The 20,000-nt window shown below is 42.5% G+C and overlaps 1 protein-coding gene across 3 annotated transcripts in view; it reads left to right on the top strand.

Annotated features, from left to right (window-relative positions):
• LOC147031457 (echinoderm microtubule-associated protein-like 6) overlaps positions 1–20,000 on the top strand; it is a 479,813-nt gene that overhangs the window by 179,686 nt on the left and 280,127 nt on the right. For all 3 annotated transcript variants that reach the window (XM_085863494.1, XM_085863486.1, XM_085863479.1), the window contains exons 5-6: positions 1,115–1,300; positions 11,104–11,239. In XM_085863494.1, the coding sequence (XP_085719620.1) occupies positions 1,115–1,300; positions 11,104–11,239 (322 nt within the window). The remainder of the gene's footprint in view (positions 1–1,114; positions 1,301–11,103; positions 11,240–20,000) is intronic.

Here is a 20,000-nt window from a genome sequence, read left to right as displayed (position 1 = left end):
CAACTCCCACCCTTCCTTCCAGAACACGCGGGAAACTTCCAGAAGGAAGCATTTTCCCGCCAAATTAGGGATGCGCACCGCCGCCGCCGTAGTTGTCTTTGTTCTTCTCTTTGTCCCTCGCAGGGTGAAATCCACCGTGGAGACGCCATTCGTTCGGGGGAGGGGGGAACGGGGGCCGCCTGCTTTCCCTCGACGAAGGCCAGGCCTCTGGCAACCGTTTGTCGAAGTAGAAAACGTGGTGGTGGTTGAGGCGGCGTGGTTGTTGTGGTTGGTGGTTGAGGATATCGTGAATGGTGGCGTGGTTGGCATTGTGTGGTGGTCGTGAGGGTGGTGTGGTTGGGCGCTTGTGGTTAAGGTGGTTGTGTGAATGCGGTTGATGAGAGCGATGTTGGTGGTGGTTGTGAAGCGGTTGGTCCAAAATAACGATAGCAAAAGAAAAACGGCTAACTCAAAGATCACAGCCGGGTGACACGAATAAATCCCTTTGGACAACGGTGGGGGAAATCTATCTGAACACAGACTCGGCATAACTGATCTAAGGACTTATATGGTGCTCTGCGAATTTACACAGCCGTAACAATATATATATGGCATCCTGCTCCATATCTATTACTTTTGCAACTCCATTGCTGCGTTTCCACCTGCAAATCCTGTTCGAACTTCGTAGCTTGATTCTGGATGTCCACTTGTTGGGATTAGAGCAATTTGAGGTTATGTTGGGATTAGAGCAATTTTCTGATCAAATAGCCAAGTTTACAACCTCAAAGTATTGTTTCACATTGGTTACATTTACGTCACGGAGTAGTTGTGATGCCTTTTGTCGAATTTTCGTCAGTAGTCACGAAGCCGTTTTTCTACATCATCACAGTTTAATCGTAACATTTTATTTTACACACACTATGCAAAACACCTGCCTGCAGATACTTCTTATTTTGAATTTTAGGATAAATAAACATGTTTAAGTGACCACAAAAATGTTGTGCTGTTCTTATGTAGGGGTGTGATCAACTCCCGTCACCTCAAGCACATTTTTACAGGTGGAAACATGGCCTTAGATTTCATCTTTTTTCCGAATACAAACATACCAATGTCTCTTGCACTGCCCTATCCTCAGTTTTGGACGTTGTGTGGAAATACCCTCACACCTCGCCGTGGAGTCTTTGGGAAGACAGGAGATCTTCAGACCATATTGTGTGTGGCATGCACACGTGATCAGATCACATATTCTGGTACCCTCAGTGGCGATGTGTACATGTGGAAGGGCTTAAACTTGACTCGGACCATTCAAGCAGCGCATGCGGTATGTGAAAAACCAAAGTGTCTTCCCCTTTGACTCTTCCTCCAAACACCTATCACCCTTTCTCCTGTCCATCCCAAACTCGTTCCTGCAGCTAGATGGTGCACAGGTTAGGGTCAGGGTTAGAGCCACCTTGCTAGCATTAGATCGTGGACCTTTGAAGATCCTATGCTTTCTTTCACAAAGAGTAGGTGAATTATCACTGGGCACCTTGGACAAACTCAAAATTTGTGCCCGAATCAGCTCCAGTCAGACTTGTGCCAAAATCCTATCTCGCCGATTGCACAAGATGATGGGATTAATTCGGACCATGAAAGTAAGACTAGTTTTGTCACAGGAATTTTACATTGTGTTTTTCAACCTGTTCTCCTCCACCCCTATGTGACTTCCTTAACTTGTTATTCCTTGAGCTACAATATAAGAACTACAATGTCAAGGCTCGTGTAGAATGGATTAGGATTCAACAGAACAAAAGGAACTGTACAAAATGAGAGGGGAAACACCAACAGCAGGGTTGAGAGACAAAATAGAGGGAGACTTGGAGAAATAAGGGATGTGGGGAAGAATAAGGGCTAGGAGAGGAGCAATCTGGATACAGTCATACAGCTGCAAACTCTCAGGAAGGAAAAACTGGAAACTTGGAAAGAGGTGGACTTGGGGAGGGTTAACGAGGGGAGAAAAGATCATGGTTTTGGATGGGGGATGATCTGAGATGGTGGTCAACAGCTATATTGAAGACTTAGAGGGAAGAATGAGATTGAAAAGACTGAGGAAATTGGTTCCATGGGGCGGTGGGGGGGTGGGAGAGAAACGAATGAGTGGAAGTGATCAGCGATTCTGGATTTTGGGAGTTTCAGCAGAAGGTGGTTACTAGAGGATGACATATGCTCTCCAGAAACCTGGGATTGGGGGAAGGGGTGAGGGGAGGGGGACAAAAAGGGAAGAGGGTGCAAGAGTAGAAAGGAAGCAGTAGAAGCTGCAATGTGAAAGTGATAGGCCCATAGACACAGATTCATTGCGGCAGATTCCGATGTCCCATGTCCGAGCACGTTGAATGTTGAGTCATGCATGAAAGCCTGGTGTTAGTGGTTACGGCGGTTGGCTTGGTATCCTAGGGTCTTGAGTTAAAGCCCCATTGGCCACTGAATTAACACCAGGTGGGGTTGACAGCCTGTCATCCTTCCGAGGTTGGTGAAATGAGTTCCAGTGTACTGGTATTGGGGAATAGCATCAGCGGCATAGTCACGCCCCAACAAACTGATAGCTACTTGGCAGCCAAGCTGCCTTATGCAAGAAGAAGAATAAGAGTCATGCATTGTCTCCTTCCAGTTCATCAAAGCAAATTTTTCTGATTTTCCAAGCTAAGTTTATTCTTGTCTTGTACTGCATTACCTTATCGCTTACATTCAGGCACCAACATGACTTCACTGCCTTTTGCTGTCATATACCATGTTTATTATAAATTTATAATGTATATGAATCTATACATCAATTTATGTGTTGGTTTGCATTATTAGTGGGGAACGAGGCTTGGCTGATGAAACAGTGACTCCCATAGTTGAAGGAAGGACTTTGGAACTTGTTGAAGGTGCCAGGGTTAACTCACTTGCCTCCTCTTCATGAAAGACATCGTGAGATGTTTAACATCACCAAGTCATTGGTACACACCTGACAACATCCAACCAGGGTATGGATGGCTTACTTTGCGACACAACACCTTGCCTGTATAGCACCAATCTGACAGTTTATAGCCGAGTTGGGAATCAAATTCAAATGAGACAGTTCAACGCTTCTCCATTATAATGATGGACAACAATTTTTTATTTATTAATACATTATGAAATGTACTGTATCACTTGCATTTAATCATCCAGGTTTCACGATGTTTTTTTTTTTTTTAAATGAAGTTCTCAAAAAGTTTTAATTTGCATGAAATGAGTAGTAATCCAAGGCAATGAGCTGCAATAGCTCCCATTCAATGACATCCAGTTTTCAGCGTAATGAAATGGAATGTTTTTCATGATTACCTCTGTTTAGGACTGAAATTATATTGTTGATAAAATCAAAATATATATTTTGAAATAACATTATGATATTTTGTTGAATTTTGCTGGCAGTGGTCAGTGTAGAATGAGTGCAGACAAGGGCCACGTTGGCACAGTCCATGCAATGAGTGCAGGCAAGGGGGAGGTTAGCACAGTGCACGCAATGGTGAGGGGACAGCAAGTTTAGCTTTGTTTGTGATTAAACTATTACAGTACATACATGTGGATTATTCTTTCTGCAGGAAGGAGCGTAATTGGAGTTGTGTGCTGTTTCAACTGAATGGGAATAAAGGATTTTGAAGGAAGGTTATGTGACAGTGCACAAGTCATGGCAGGAACACGTTTGTTGTGTTACACACATAGAAGCAAATTATATCGGAAAGGTCCGTTCGGGGGATTTGAAAAATAGGTACAGGTTATATTAGGTCGCCAACTAAAAGCAAAGGGTTATGAGGTAATATTATGTGGGAGTGAGGATAGGAAGAGGAATATAATTTATGAGCAAGCTAGGAAATACCACCCGTCACTTCGCTCATGGGAATACTAAGAGAGGGGGTGGGAGAAGAGGGGGGGGAGAAAGAAAGGGGTTGGAGAATGAGGGAGGGAGATATTGAAGAGGGGGAAAGAGAGAGGAGGCAGGGAGAGTGAATAGCGGTGGGAGGTGAGGGGGAGTTAGAAGGGGTGGGGGAAGGGAAAGGAGGGGAAGGGAAGCAGCATCAGGAGGAGGGTAGGCAGCATGAGGGGAGGGGAAGGGAAGGCAGTGTACTGGGGTATTACCAGGGTGAAAGTGCTTTCAATCATCAATTGCGAAAGCGAACTTGTTGCTGTTGCAGCCTTTAGTTTCTTTGAATCCGCATTCTCAACCATCACTAATAGGTACTCTCTCTGTTTGGTTTTCAAATGTTTTAGCATATTAGACATATTACAGTGATGTGCAATGTCCATTGAACAAAGTGAGTATACAACTTTCAGACCGTCTTCTTTAACCTTCCGGAAATAGTTCCAAACTGCACTTCTGGACCTTTTGAACTACATGTTCATGTCAAAACTTTATCATTCGATCTCTTGCCTTCCCGTCCGACAGCAAAGCTATCACCACACTTTACCGGCCAACTCAAATGCCTTGCTATTCATTTGAAAGGAGCACGCCCTCGGGGTGTGTTGAGATTGCAAGTGATTCGATTTTACTGCTATATTGCAAACGGGACACCCCAGGGGCATTTTCCTTTTAAATTAATACATTAACAGCCCATGTTTAACCAGAACATGCACAACAGCACAGAAAAATAAATAAATTCCCCGAAAAAAAAACGCTTCTTTCTGTGAAGTAGGAATTACTCAGAATCGACGTCGATTCCAGTTCACTACTCAATTTCTTTCAATTCTATGGTTGGAATCGAGTACTTTGGAATTGATTCCGCCCACCACTATTGAGCGCTCAAGCAAGCACTCCAAATAAATGGTTGATAAGAAATGGCTGGTCATACTAAACACCGTCCGGAGACGTCCGGAGTATAAAACAATGTGCGAATTGGACAAGTGAACACTTATAGCAGTTGGAGCTGCTGCTAAGTTAAATTATGCATTTAAAATTTTGAAATTCAGTGCAATTGTAGAGATTCTGGAGGTTACAGCAGATGTGGAAACTAAATAAAGCCACGGACACTGAGTGATGTCCGCAATGTCAAACAATGTCTGAATTGGACAAATTAAATTATTATTATTTTTTTTTTTTTTAGCAGTTGGAACTGTTGTTGAGGTCAATTAAGTTTAAATTTTGAAATTCGACTCAGGTTCAGAGATTCTCGAGCTTATCGCATTTGTGGAAATGAAATAAAGCACGAACACTGGCGTCTCTGGGCATTTCTAAGCATTGCGATGTATCCAGCGATTTGTCGGTAAGAAGATCAGGCATTTAATGATTTGAGTGTATGAAAGTGAAGAAAACATTTTGAGCCCTCTATTGTTGATAAACCATTGTGGCCTGTTCCAAGTCAAGGCATTGAAGAGCAGGCTGTTTAAATAAACCCAAACATCCAATTTTCATTCACGGACCACCTTTGAGTTCCCTTACTATGCATGCAAAGTTTGGGGCCACCAGGTTTCATGGTTTTGAACTTATGGAGTAGACGGATTGACTGACGGGCTGACACACACTGCCATTTATTATTATTATAGATATAAGTCAACCAATAGTTGGAAGAATGGTGTAGGCAGTAAGGATATGCATTTATGAAGCAATGGGAATCATTTTGGTGGCAAAATAATTGTTTCCAGAATGATGGCCAGAGGATTAACAGAAAGGGGCCAGCAAGGTTTAGAGTGGGAAATGGTTTTTTTGTATACATGGTCGAAGAAGAGATGGAGTGGAATGGAATTTAACAAAATGGAAAGGGAGAAACACCTGAGTGTTTCTCAGGTAGAAGTGTAGAAGTGAGTGTGAATGACTGAGATCAAGAGGAGGCGGAGGAGGAGGATACATGGGGTTGAATAAGCTACACACAAACTGAATGAAACCAAGCAAGAAGAAGAAGGGGAAAGTGGAGATGAAACGGAAAACAAAGAATCCAACTGAAAACTAACAAACAAAAAGAGGTGAAGGAGGGGTCAATCATGTTAATCTGGAGAAAGGGAGTGCTTGGGAATGAGATCATTTTGGGCAGAAGAGATTGTGAGTATGGATTGGGTTGGGAAGGGAGGGGGTGACCTGAGCTATTGGTGAAGAGTTGTCTTGAAGCAGTGGAAGGGAGAACGTGAGTGAACAGACTGGGGAAGTTGGTTCCACAGGTGAGATAAAATAGGAACAAATTGGTGGAGAGCAGTGAGCCCTGAGTTTTGGAGTCTAACAAGAAGAGTGTTACTGTCAGACCGTGTGTGCCCTGCAGAAAGCTGGTAGGGACAGAGACAAGAGAGGACAGAGGGTGCAAGACCAAAAAGGAGGTGATAGAATACAAAGAAACCAACAACCTGCCTCTGATGTGAAAGTCACAGCCTAGACACTCAGCTTTGTCACAGGAGATATTTTGGATTTCCATGGCATCAATAAGGGCAAGGTGTGAGGCAGGGCTACAAGCCCAAAGTGAAGAGCAGTACTCCATCAAGATGCAAATGAAGGGTTTTCAAAAGTTCAGATTTACCAAGGAAAGACCTTGCACGATGAAGGGATACCCAGTCGGCTGCTGGCTTTGGAGGCCATCGTGGAAATACGGTCTGCCCGTGAAAGATCATGGCTGAGGGTGAGGCCCAAAGGTTTTAAGTGACCGTTGGATCTGAGATTTTGGTTATTCTTTTTGAATCCAACATGAGACCGTTGGAAAAAAGGAAGGATTTTACGTATGTTAACTGCAATGATAGATGCCATGACCTTGCTTATAATTGGAAGCAAGCTAATCGGCCTGCAGTTAAGGGGTCCAGTTTTTATATTTTTATGTATTGCAGTAATGTTGGCTAACTTCCAGGCAGATGAAAATTGACCCAGAGAGAACGAGAACAGCTCTCAATAGAGTCTATACCTCTGCCAGGCTGAAGTTTGTTTTGTAGCCCACTGATGGGCCGGATCTGAATGTAGACATGAACCAAAATCAAATCGGCTTCTTGTTGTCACCAACCCAACTCATCCACTGAGTTTCGTCTTCATAACTCATCCACAAGGTTTTGAAATATCGTGCTATGCAGTATATAATTTTGACCGTCTCTCAATTGTGAAGAATCACTTTTAAAATTCTTATATTCGGATCTGGATCTTCACAAAAATGGAATCAATTCGTTCTTGTCTCACACACAAGCTGTTTACCAAGTTTCAGACGAATCCGTCCACAACTTTTTGAGATATCGTGCTATATATTGGTTTAGCTCTATCTCTCAATGGTGAAGAATCACTTGAAGAATTCTCGTATCCAGGTCCAGATCCAGATATTCACCAAAATCTAATCATTTTGTTCTTGTCACACACCCAACCTTTACTCCAAGTTTCATCTGAATCCATCCATAATGTTTTGAGATATCCTGCTCACAGATAGACAGACAGACAGACAGACAGACAGGGGTGAAAACATAACCTTCGTCCACCTTCGGTGGTGGAGATGATGATCAAATGAACACAACAGAAAGAGGATGAGCAAGAGCAATCAGGTGAAGAGGCTAAAAGGAGAGCAACTGCAACTGATAAATGATTGGTAAAGGCAGACAGGAAAATACTTACAGGAAGGAAAAGCTGAAAGAAAAATTACATACTAATGCTGGGAGTTTAAATCATAAGATGGAAAAACTTGAAGCCAAAGAATATAGCAAGGAATATGATGATATTGTTGCAGGCTGCAGCTATCACTAGGTGGTATAATAAGGAGAGAAGACTGGAGGACAGGGCTAGAAGACTCAAAATGTGTACGTGTGATAGGAAAGAGCAATGTGGGTAAAAGTCAATATTGTATTGAAAGAAAGGGGTTGACAGTAAAGAGAGAATTTATGTCGAGGATTATGTGTTGATCGAGATATTCCAAGAATAGTTAATTGCAGGGTTCTTCTATAAGGCTCCTGGTGTGAGGGAAGAGCACATTAGAAGGGTTCATTAATTATTCAGAAACACCTGTGGTCAGGTAAGAGTATTAATTATTATGGGTGACTTTAATTTGCCAGGCATAGATTGGGTTCAGGAGCATAGAAAGGGCAGAGCAGGTGAGGAGTTTCTAAACCTAGTCCATGATTGTTTTTTTTTATAAACCAGCTCATGATGGGGGGAGGGGAGGTGGGGGGTAGCGTTTGATCTCTTTTTAAGTAATGGTCCGAATATAATGGAGAAGGTAGAGGTAGAAGAGCATTTAGAGACAAGTGATCATAACAGTGTGTGCAAGAATTATGTTAAAAGTTAGAATTTTGGAGAGTTGAGGAAGGATTTCAGTAAGGCAAACATTTGGGGATGTGAGGAGATAGTTAAATACTCAAGATTGTCACAAGCAATCAGCATCAGAAAAATGAGTAGGGCAATCAGCATCAGAAAAATGAGTGACCATAAAGGAGCTAATGAGCAGGATATTCCAGTGAGGTGTCAATCCAACAGCAGAAAGAGATCAGTTTGTTTGAATCGGGAGGTAAGGAGTGTTATTGATATTAAGAAAAAGGCATTTATTACCTCTGCCACCGAAGGTGGATGGATGGAGGTTATGTTTTCACCCCCGTCTGTCTGTTTGTTTATTTGTTCCTTGCGAAAATCAAAGATTTTTCAAGCATATTGGTTGGTCTTGTGCGTTACTGTCTCTCTGTCTTTGTCTAATCGCCTACAGGTCACAATTAAAAAAGAAAATCTTCATGAAACTTCACCACATGGTAGAGTTTGTCAGAAGCGAGACGTCTAATGTTTTTTTAAGGTCAAAAGGTCAACATAGGCCAAAGATCAACAAGTTTGTCAAGTTTCTAAAATCCTCAATTTTCATCCAAATGACTTGAAATTTTTAGAGCATTTATATTTCAGGTGACTAAATCAACCACCAATTATTTTTGAGGTCAACTCAAGACCAAAAAGTCGACATAGGCCAAATTTCTAAAAATTGTCAGTTTTCATCTGATTGACTTAATTTCAAGAGGATTTGCATATTTGGTCATTGAATTCAACCACCAATTATTTTTCAGGTCAAATTTGTTTTATGGATTTGGCAAGTATCGTGCTATGCATGACATCTTTCTTGTTTGTTTGTTTGTGATCAGGATATCTCAAAAGGTTGTGGACGGATTCGGACGAAATTTGGTGAAGAGCTTTGCTATGTGACATGGACGAAATTATTCGATTTTGGTGAAGACCTGGATCCGAGAATTTGTAAGTAATTTTTTCACCAATGAGAGATAGATCGTGCCAAAAACGATATATAGCAGGATTTCTGAAAAAGTTGTGGACGGATTCAGATGAAACTTAGTGGGAAGGTTGGATATGTGACGAGGAAGAATTGAGTCGATTTTAGTGAAGATCCGAATCCGGATCCGAGAATTTAAGTGATTCTTCACCACTGAGTGGTCGGGCTGAAACAATACATAGAACAATATCTGAAAAAAAATGGACGGATTCAGATGAAACTTGGTGGATGAGGTGGTTAGGTGACAAGAACAAGCCGATTAAATTTTAGTTCAGGTCCAAATCCAGATCCGACCTATCAGTGGGATACAAAACATAAACAAATCAGCATGGTGGAGGTATGCGCTCTAGTACCATTCTAGTCATATAAACCAACAAGACAGGAATGTACTGCTCCTTTTCAAACAGAATATAAACATGTTTGAAAGCATCATAAAGACAATGCAAGCATACAAACCTTTCTTGGTAATTTTTTTTCAAAGTATATATTAATGTTGCTTTGATAATAATATAATTATACTTCAAATTTATTATCATCTTGTTATTATGGAAAACCTTCTTCACTATGAGGTGTCTTTAATTCATTATGTATGTAAATATGGCTAAGGTTTTTGACCCTTGCTGCCCCCACCTGAAAATCCTTATCTGCCACTCCCACCCAACTATCTGATCTCCTTTCTTTCCCTTCACTCAACTCCTCTAACACTCCTGAGTGCATCCTTAACCTCCCATGTAATCCCTACTTCAATAACCATCCTCAACTTTATTTTCAATTGAGCCCCCATGGCCATCACCCCCCCCCCCACCACTCCCCATAAATTTTCAATAAACATTTAATCCCTTGACAGGGTGAGTCATTAATCCCAGGATATGGTTTTAGCTGCTTATACAAAATTTGTTTATACCATCTATTTATACCGTTTTTTCATGGTCTGCATATGATGATTCACAAATCACAGTTGGTTTATTTTGTTTCATGGGAATGCCTTCTTTCATTGTGCGACGTAACGAATATGAAACACCCAACTCTGCAGAATGTTTCCTCTGTTATTTTTTTTTCTGTGATCTGTGAACAGATATTTTTTTATTTTTTTTTTGAATTTCCAAATCACGAATTTTTGGTCGTCCACTGCGCTTGTCGAGTACACCTCCAGTCTGAAATGCCTTTTTTTCTCAAGATGAGGATTTGATTTTGACAGTGCTTGCTTTCCAAAACGTTCCTCAAAGTCTTCTTGCACCTGTTTCATCATCTTGTTTGTGTTTCTCCTCTCGTGGTACCACACCACTGCTGCCAGCCTATCTTCCACTGTAAATGGACTGGTGTCTGCCATCTTGGTTTAATGTAATACTTGTATTATCTGAAAAAAACAAAAACAAAAGAAAACAGTATAAATAAATATATGGTATATACAAATCTTGCATAAGCACTTAAAACTGTGTCCTGGGACTTATGACAATGCACTTATTATTATTGTTTGGCTTATTATTGTTCAACAGGATGGTGCAGAGATGGCATACTTACCTTTGAGCTGTGTAGTCCAGTCCAATTCACAATCAATCTCTTATTTGTCTGATTTCTGCTTCACAGGCAGGGCTTTATATACTAGAAGGTGTGCCATCTGCTATAAGGTAGAGTTGATGTACGTTAAAGATTCCTTGGTATCTTTCAACGAAGGGTAGGCAAGTTATCGATGGCATCCTAATCAAATTCTAAAATTATTGCCATAACCTACACGAAGCAATGCATCAACTGCACAGCCACCTTCCCTCGCGATGATGCAAACCAGCAGCTATGTGCTGCATACGAGAAGGTCATGATTTAAAATTGTTCTCTACATTTCAATTATCTTTTGACTACTCATATATCCCTAATGAGATAATGGTATTGACAACGTGATGTATGCTGTTGCTTTGCATAGTCTGCCATCTTCACAATGTACGCATGCGAGGAGGGATTTGCGACAGGTGGCCGTGATGGCTGCATCCGTCTCTGGGACAGAGAGTTTAAGGGCATTTCAAAAGTAGACTTGACAGGAAGCGCACATGGATATGCAAGTGAGTTGCCAACAGTATTTCATGTTAAATGTGGATCTTGATGAGGATAATGGTTTAAGATTATTATTTAATTTCATATGATGAGATGCAAGCTCAATGAGGAGCTTTTGTAAGTTGGAATGCGTCAGATTGTGCTGAGTGTACTGTCTGCTAGTATTAGTTGGACATTGAATATCTCATGTTGTCTTTCAATAAAGAGTAGGCATGTTATAACTGGCACCTTGGCCAAATTCCAAATTTCGGCCCAAGTTGGCTCCTGTTGTATGTCAGGCTTGGCCCACCAGTTTCTGAGAAGACATTCCAAACCTCCTCCTCAGCCATCCCCATAAGAAGGTGGGAATAAATGTGACCGTTAAAGAAGTATAGTCATAATTGCACATTAATAACGTGATCACAAAGTTCAGAATGCGTCCCATCTGCTATCACTTGCTGGTTGACGTTAAAGATCCCACGGTGTCTTTCTCAAGAGAAGGCTATTGTGTGCCGGCACCCTGGAACAAAAAACTTCAAATTTCTGCCTTACCCTCTCACCGACAACTTTGGCGGGGTCACCAGTGCATTGCAGTGTCACTACGAAGATCTACGTTTACTAGACAGCTGTGCAATGACAGGGGTGGGACTTGAGGACTGGACTGAGTTGGAATATTCAGTCCTCAAGAGAGAATTGCCAATGCTAATGCAAGAGCAAGTACTCCTCTAATGGCCCGCAATTGCATACTTGTACAGGGAGTAATCATCAAGTCCATCATTTGACATTAGTAAATTTACTCTTTCAACAAAAAAAAGTTGTACGCAATAATTTTATAAAAAATGTCAAATTTTAAATGGACCAATTAACCATTTCATTTTTCTGCAGCTGTTAGGCCATTGACCTTCTGATCAACCCTCTTATGAGTTAAGTAAATGTGACAAGGGCAAAACAAAGCACACTATTCCAATTAGCTTTTTCTGCATATGACCTTTGTGATGTATACTCTTGTACCACAAAAGTCGTAAATAAATTGTATTATGAGCACCCGACCGGGCATCAGCCAGGCTGTGGACTTATATTTTGGGTCCTATCAGTACATCCTTGTGCCTGTCTGGAGCTTACACCTGAAAATGACTGGATGCAATTATTTTACCTTCAGCACATGTATGCAATAATATCTTGGCACAAGGCACGTCAAATGATTTTCGATTCGGAGACAAAAGTTATGGGAGACGCAATTTCATTTCTGAATTTTGGCAATTTAAAAAAAAATCTTACAGGAGAGAATAGTACTGCATTGTACATGCTTTTGAGAATCATTTATTTATTTATTTATATAAAATTTACCATCTCCACGACCAACCAGAGTTGGCAACTCGAGTCGGCGACTCAGACTTGAGTCTCACTTGAGTCGTAAATTTTTGCGACTTGACTTGGACTTGACGAAATTGACTTGAAACTCCAACTTGGAACTTGGTGGCTAGAGACTTGCGACTTGCTTGCGCCTTCCATGAAACTAGTTTATAATGATTGACAATGTTCAGAAATTAATCGTGGAATAACATCAACTTAAAATGGGGTTTGAAATATACGGTGGAGGTGAATGATTTTCCATCGTGTGCTTGCCAGGTTCGGTCAATGATGACATATACCTTGTACTTTGTATACTGTACATGTGCAACGTGCCAGCACTCACAGCTGCCGGGTTGCAACGTTTGCCACTAAGGTTAAAGGGAGTGTCGATTGTTCAGACAGCACACCACATCCAAGCAGCAAGCACCAGTCTTAAGCCTGTATCTCACTGGCTGCAACAGCTCGCGACTAGTTGGAGACACCAAATTGCGATAAAACAGCGATAATTTTCACTTGGAATCGCACTGAATTTATACTAAAACACATTTGCGTATGTCTCACGAATATCGCACGAATGTCCCACGAACTCCCGGCGAAATTTGGGATGAACTACGCCTGGAGTTCGCATACATTCGCGCGACGTTCAGGTGACAAAACTGAGATTTTTTTTTGGCACATGCAACTGTCGCGCGATGGTCATACGACGGTCGTGCGACCATCGCGCAAATTTCGTGCAACAGTCGCACGACAACTGTGCGTGACAATTGAGAAATCGGGACCATATATACATATATGAGGCCTCTCCCTTCCAGCAATCATATTGTCAGTTGGGAAACGAGTAAGAGAGTACCTGACTGAGTACTACAATGGTGTGGGAGCTGTGCCCTGGCAGAACAGGATGGTGGGATTACAGGAGAATGCTGACCAAGCCTGATTGTTCAAAGTGTTCTGTTACTTGTCAACGTTGCACCCACAAACATTGTGTGTGACCCAATTGTTCATCTGCCTTGATAAGGGCTTGTGGGTGTGACCATATTTTGTGTGACCTAATTTATGTAAAAATATGTGTGACGTGATTTATGAATGATGGGAAGGTGAAAGGAATGATGGGAAGGTGAAAAGTTTGCATTGAAGGCCATTACTCAGAACAGGAGAGAAAGAGGACAGACAATGCTGGTTTTACAATATGGACTGAGTTTTTTTTTTTTAAGTCTTATCTGGATTGAACTATTGTGAATCTATCTACATTACATTGCATGCCACATTTGTCGCACTTTCTGACTCACGGAAACTAAATTGAGAAGGGTTCGAGACCGGTTCGAGACAACCGCGACGACTCTGTGACTATTTTGAGATAAAATTTGTCGCATAAATTTTTTGAACATGTTAAAAATTCCAGCGACACCAGAGCGACGTCCTGCGACTCATGCGAGGAAATTGAGAACAACCGCGAACGTTTTCAGACATTTTGGAGAATCCCGTTCGCATTTTGTCACGAGCTGTCACAGCCCAGTGAGATAGAGGCTTTACCAACATGGCTATGTGTGAAAACTTTCTTCAAACAATTAACGTTCGGGGGAAACTTGGCCTCTGATCGGTAGCCCCGTGCACGCCCGACCTGATAAAAAGATTTTGTGATTATTAAAATGTTATTTGACTTGGATTATTGAAACTTCGTCAATAATTGTAAATTATATCACGACTTCTCTTTTTAACAAAAATGACCACACTGGGTTCACAACCTGCGACTATATATATATATATATATATATATATATATATATATATATATATATATATATATATATATATATATATATATATATATATATATATATATATATATATATATATATTTGCTTCCTCTGTCCACTCAATTCCCTCATCCTTGCTGTTGAATGGCTCAGCTTACATTCTCTATTCTGTCTCATTAACCTTCTGCCGTGTCTGTCCTGTGTTCCCATGTGAATGAATAAGATTAGACAGATATGATTCAGAGTGATTCCAAATAGGGGATTACTTTGTGTGTGCATCTGTGTGTCCCCCTCTCTTCTGCCCTCTTTGTTGTAATAAACCTTTTGCTCATAAAAACCTGAACGTGGTCATTCGGGAGACGGACCTCGCCACTAGGCGTGTTGAATTGAATTGGCTTTAAAAATCCAGTAACGGGCCGATTGGGAAATGTGCATTTAGGGCACTATTAAATGATGAATAGCGTGATTGGGAAATGGACAGTTAATGTGCTATTAAAATATCAACTGACACCTCTCATCCATGTCAGCCTCTGCCATGGTTATATCAGAATGAGCTGATTTGTCACACGCTTCCAGATTGTTTAACCGCAATGTGGGGCTGTTCAAAAATTCCGTAACATTATTTTTTTCAGAAGGCACATACGGGCTTGATTAAACCTTACTAATAAGTTTTTCTTCGACATATGATTGGATTTTTCAGGGTCCCTCATCGTGATTAACACTCGACCCAAACAAAGCCAATGGAAAGCTGACACAACAAACCTGGGCAGTGCATAATTAATCAGCAGAGGCCTCCAGGCCTGACATGTTAGGCCCACCCAAAAACCAAGATGATGGCCATATCATTTCATCTGGATGCTATGGTGGGTGGAGTCAAGCGACCAATGTGGGTGTGGTCTGGTAGCTGTCCGACCAATGGATGCACATTTCAAAAATCGACCCCCAATAAGAAGAACAAGAACAACAACCTCTTGTAGATCTTGACATGTGGCAGGTAAAAAGAAAACAAAACATCACTTTCGGTTCTGGGTTTGCAGCAACGGCAGGTTTCTCTCAGGGGTCTATGTTGACTTTCTCAAAGTTAAGTTTCCGGTCATTATCTGTCCCATTTTAACTGTTTCTTTTCTCACCGACATGTTACTGTGTGTTCCTAGTTCAGTTTTGTTTCGAAAATCTATTTTTTATTTTGTTATTTTGTGAGTTTTCGTCGACCATGTCTTACCGGGTTCCTTGAGGCCGACCAATCCTTCGCCTCTCGGTGTACAATCGTTTTTATTTGTATTCTCTCCCTATTACCTTCAGTTCCTATTTTCCCCACTTTCCCAACGTCCCCCATCCCTCCCAACTAAACACTCTTTCTTGTCGAAAATTCAAAACAAAAATAAAACTACCTTTCTCCCTGCATACCCACAAGTCCCGATCCTTCGTCTTCTTCTTCTTCTTCTTCTTCTTCTTCTTCTTCTTCCTCCTTCTGCCGGCACACCATCTTTATTCTACTTGAGCTGACCCACTCTCGGCATTACCTTCACGATTTCATCCGACAACCTTCCATTCCCCAATCTTACCTATTCTTCAAAACTCCATCAAAAAATAATAATCTTCCTTGTATCCTTTCGATCTATACACCTCCTGTAACCACGTGTCTCTCCACTCTTCCTAATACTTTTTATCGACCCAGCAACTTCACTCTGCGTTTACCGTTCCAAATTCACCATAAACCTCCACAATTTTACTTCAACCTTCCCTTTTCCGAATGTGATGAAATTCTTATTTAAAATAAATAAATTCACTTTTGACGATACACCTCCCATAGCCACGTGCTTCTCCTGAAACCACGTGCTTCTCCCGTAACCACGTGATCTGTTTCCACCCCCTGCGTTTACTGATCCAAATTCACCATTCCCCTCACGATTTTTTTCTACAACCTTTCCTTCACCTAACCTGATGAAAACTCTCTCTTATAATAATAATAAAAATAACAACAATAATAAACGATCTCTTGTAATGCTTCATCTTCCTCTTTCACACGTGTGGTTCTCATTACTGTATCATGATGCACTACTCTTCTATTTCCACAGACTGCTCTCAATTCGACCTTTCATTCATACCTTGCCTACAAAATCCAACTGTTACAGCATTTCTTCCCTCCATTCTCTTCATTCGCCTTTATTGCATCCCTCAAGAAATGTCTTCAATCGCATATCTGATCTAAAAAACAAAACAAAACCCAGTTTCCAAGGAATGTTCACATTCCAGCAACCATTCTTTTTTTCCAACTTCAGTGCCAACTCACCCCTCTCACCCTCCCTCTCAAAGCAACCATCACACTCTTCTCCCTCAAAGCCTCCCTCTCACCTTTCTCCCTCAACTCTCCCCACTTAACCTTCTCCCACCATTCACACCATCCCACCATCCCCAGCACCACGCAGCCTTTTCCCCTCCTCATCTGGCTCCCTCCCCGAGCTCTTCTGCAATCCCCCACACTCTTTCAACAACTCTCCCCCCCCTCCTTCCTTGTCCTACTCTCCCCCTCCCCTCCCATCCCCTGCACCCAAAGCCTCCTCCCCTCCCTCTTCATGAACAGTGTGGATCTCAAATATCCCGGGCCTTCGCTCAAACCTTACAGATCTTTCCATACAGGTTGCCACTGACAAACCAGATATAATCTGCCGAACAGAAACTTTCCTCCCTCAAGACGTCTCTGACTCCCAAGTATTTCTGCCTGGTTACTCCCTCCTCCGGTATGACAGACCTGAGCCTTGTCCTGGTGGAAGAGTTGCTCTCTTCATAAAAGACTATTCCTCACTCTCCATGCACTGCCCTCACTCCCCCACACCCCCAGGGATACCTCTGGCTACGGCTTTCCCTCCACTCCCATCTCATGTTTATATGTGTACTGTACCGTACACCAAACAGTGATGACTCCATTTACACCTCACTATCCGAAAACATGGACCAACTTCTATCTTCTCATCCAAACTCTCTCTTCCTCATATGTGGTGAGTTCAATTGTCACCATGTCAGTTGACTAGGTGTGGGTACCTCTCTCACCTGCCATGGCACTTCAGCAAAAGCTTTCTGCGACTCATTGGGACTGACTCATTCAGTCAATTTCCGAACCAATGTACTCCATCTATTCTGGATCTGATTTTGACAAATTTCCCTGAAAATATCTGCTGTTCTTCCTCCACTCCAATCGGTTTTTCTGACCAAGTGCTTGTCAAAATGGATATCTCTGGCTGTCATCAGAGAACCACCTCAGCGCCATCGAGTCTGGCGTTTCACTCAAGCCGACTGGCAGGGTTTCCAAGCAGCTATCAAACTTATAGACTGGTCTCCTATCGCTACTTTCTCCAACATCAACTCATCCTGGGAATTCTTTCAAAGAAACTTGCTCACCCTCATGCACAGATTTATCCCCTCTCGTCTTCAGTTGTCTTACCCTTCCTCCCACCCATGGTTCACTGAAGCCTGTGGTGAGGAAGTTGTCCTGAAATAACTTGCCTTTGCCTCATGGAAAGAAAACCCAACTTAGGGTAATCTCAGTTCCTTCCATAAAGCTCGGAACAAGTGTGTATCTCCCCTCAGGAAAGCCAGAAAACATCATCTTTCGAAGCTCAAGTCTGAACTCTCAAACCTCTCTCCCTCCTCCAAATCCTGGTGGCATCTAATCAAATCTGTTTCTGGTGTATGTTCCCCCTCCATCCCCTCCCTTACCTCAAATGGCCGCACTGCTGATCCCGCACATGAAAAGGCTGAATGCCTAAACTCGGTGTTGCATCGAAATATTGTGTCCGCAACCCATCACTTTCTTTACGCACCGAACCCAGTCGTACCCAACTGTCCTTCGACTCTGTGTCCTTTTCTTCTGACAAAGTGAAGTGTTTGCTGTCAAACCTCAACTCAGATTCTGCAACCGGTCCAGACGGCATCAGCCCACATGTCCGAAAATCTGCTCCTCTGCTCTTGCTCACCCTCTCTCTGTTGTATTCATCCTTTCATTTGTTCAAGGTCATCTGCCATCTGCTTGGAAATCGGCAAACATTACTGCCCTGCATGCAAAAGTTGCAAAAACAGATCCCTGCAACTACAGACCAATCATCTTTCTCCCAGTCATCAGCAAGGTTATGGAATCCATCATTGCATTAGACATTAAATCCTTCCTCTTCTCCAATGGCTTGATTTCTGATCATCACTTTGGTTTCAGACCAGGTCACTCGACCCTGGATATGCTGCTTCTACTCTCCCAACAATGGATGGAGGTACTCATTGCCAGACAGGAAAGCAGAGCTATATCGCTGGACATATTGCGTGCTTTTGACACGGTCTGGCACCCTGCCCTGCTCACCAAACTCTCTTCCTATGGTATCCAACGCCATCTCCATTCATGGCTAGCAGACTTCCTCTCCTGTCGCAGTCAACGTGTGGCCCTAAATGGAATTCTTTCATCCCCTCTTCCTGTCCAGGCTGGAGTTCCTCAAGGGAGCATTCTGGGCCCTGTTCTTTATCTGGTTCTCATCAATGATCTCTGATCTCTCTCTCTGGAAAATCTCTATCTCTTTGCTGATGACTCCACCCTCTGTCGTACCATCTGTCATCCCTCAGACTGACAAGCAGCAGCTTCTTCACTCTCTGCAGATCTGAATAAAATCACAAACTAGTCCAACACATGGAACATGTCTTTCAATCCTGACAAATCTCACACTCTCACTATGTCTCTGAAAGGACCATTGAGAACCCCCCCCCCATCTACTTTCTCAACAATTCTCTGGAATAAGTCCTTTCATCCGAGCTTCTGGGTCTCACTATCTGCCATGATTTTCCTGGGAAAGCCACATTTCCAACCTGGCCTCCAAAGCCAGTCACCGACTGGGAATGGTGTACTCCATCGTGCAAAGTCCTTCCTCGGCCCACCTGAGCTCCTGACCACATACCAAGCTTTCTTCCGCAGCCTGATGGAGTACTGCTCTCCCGGCTGAGCTGGTGTTCCTGCCTCCCACCTTTCTTGGCTTCATGCTGTGGAAACCAGGGCATTTCGGATCATTGGTATCTCCTGCGATGAGGCTGAACCTTTGGGCCTCTCACTCTCTCACCACAGGCAGGTCTGTGGTCTTTCTGTCTTCTCCCATCTCCTCTCCGGTCTCGCCCCCCCTGCTCTGTCTGAGATTTGTCCCCACCATATTTCTGCAGGGCCCTCAAGGTCTGTCAACAACCTCCTTCTGGTTAAACTACCAAAATCACAAATCACTCCTTACCTTCACTCTTTCATTCCTCTTTTTTCCCCGCCTTTGGAATAAACTCCCTCACCCTGTTCAATCCAATTCTTCCCTCCAGGCCTTCGAAACAGCTGTTTACCACCACCTCTTATCATCCAGCATCCAAATCCTCGATCTTTTCTACCCCCATTAATCAACCCCAAACCCACCTCCAAATTCCCTGCTTTCCTTCCTGAAAGTCCCTGTAATGTCCATCTTGTGGACCCTGTGTTCCCTGCCCCATCCCTCTCCCTTCCACAGATTTCCTAATGTCTCTGTTCCCCACCGTTGTGTCCTTCCCACTCCCGCCCCTCTTGTGTCATGCTCCCTTTCTGTGCGTTGTGTATTAGCTCTTGTACGAGCCTCGACAAGGTATACAAAACAAAACCAGCATGGTATCTTAAAAGACAATATATGAAGTTAATAAG

Source organism: Eptatretus burgeri, chromosome 2, assembly GCF_056783735.1.
Source record: "Eptatretus burgeri isolate ZD-2024b chromosome 2, Ebu_testis_v1, whole genome shotgun sequence".
Taxonomy (NCBI): domain Eukaryota; kingdom Metazoa; phylum Chordata; class Myxini; order Myxiniformes; family Myxinidae; genus Eptatretus; species Eptatretus burgeri.
Note: the sequence above shows the minus strand (reverse complement) of the source record. Positions and strands in the feature narration are given on the sequence as shown.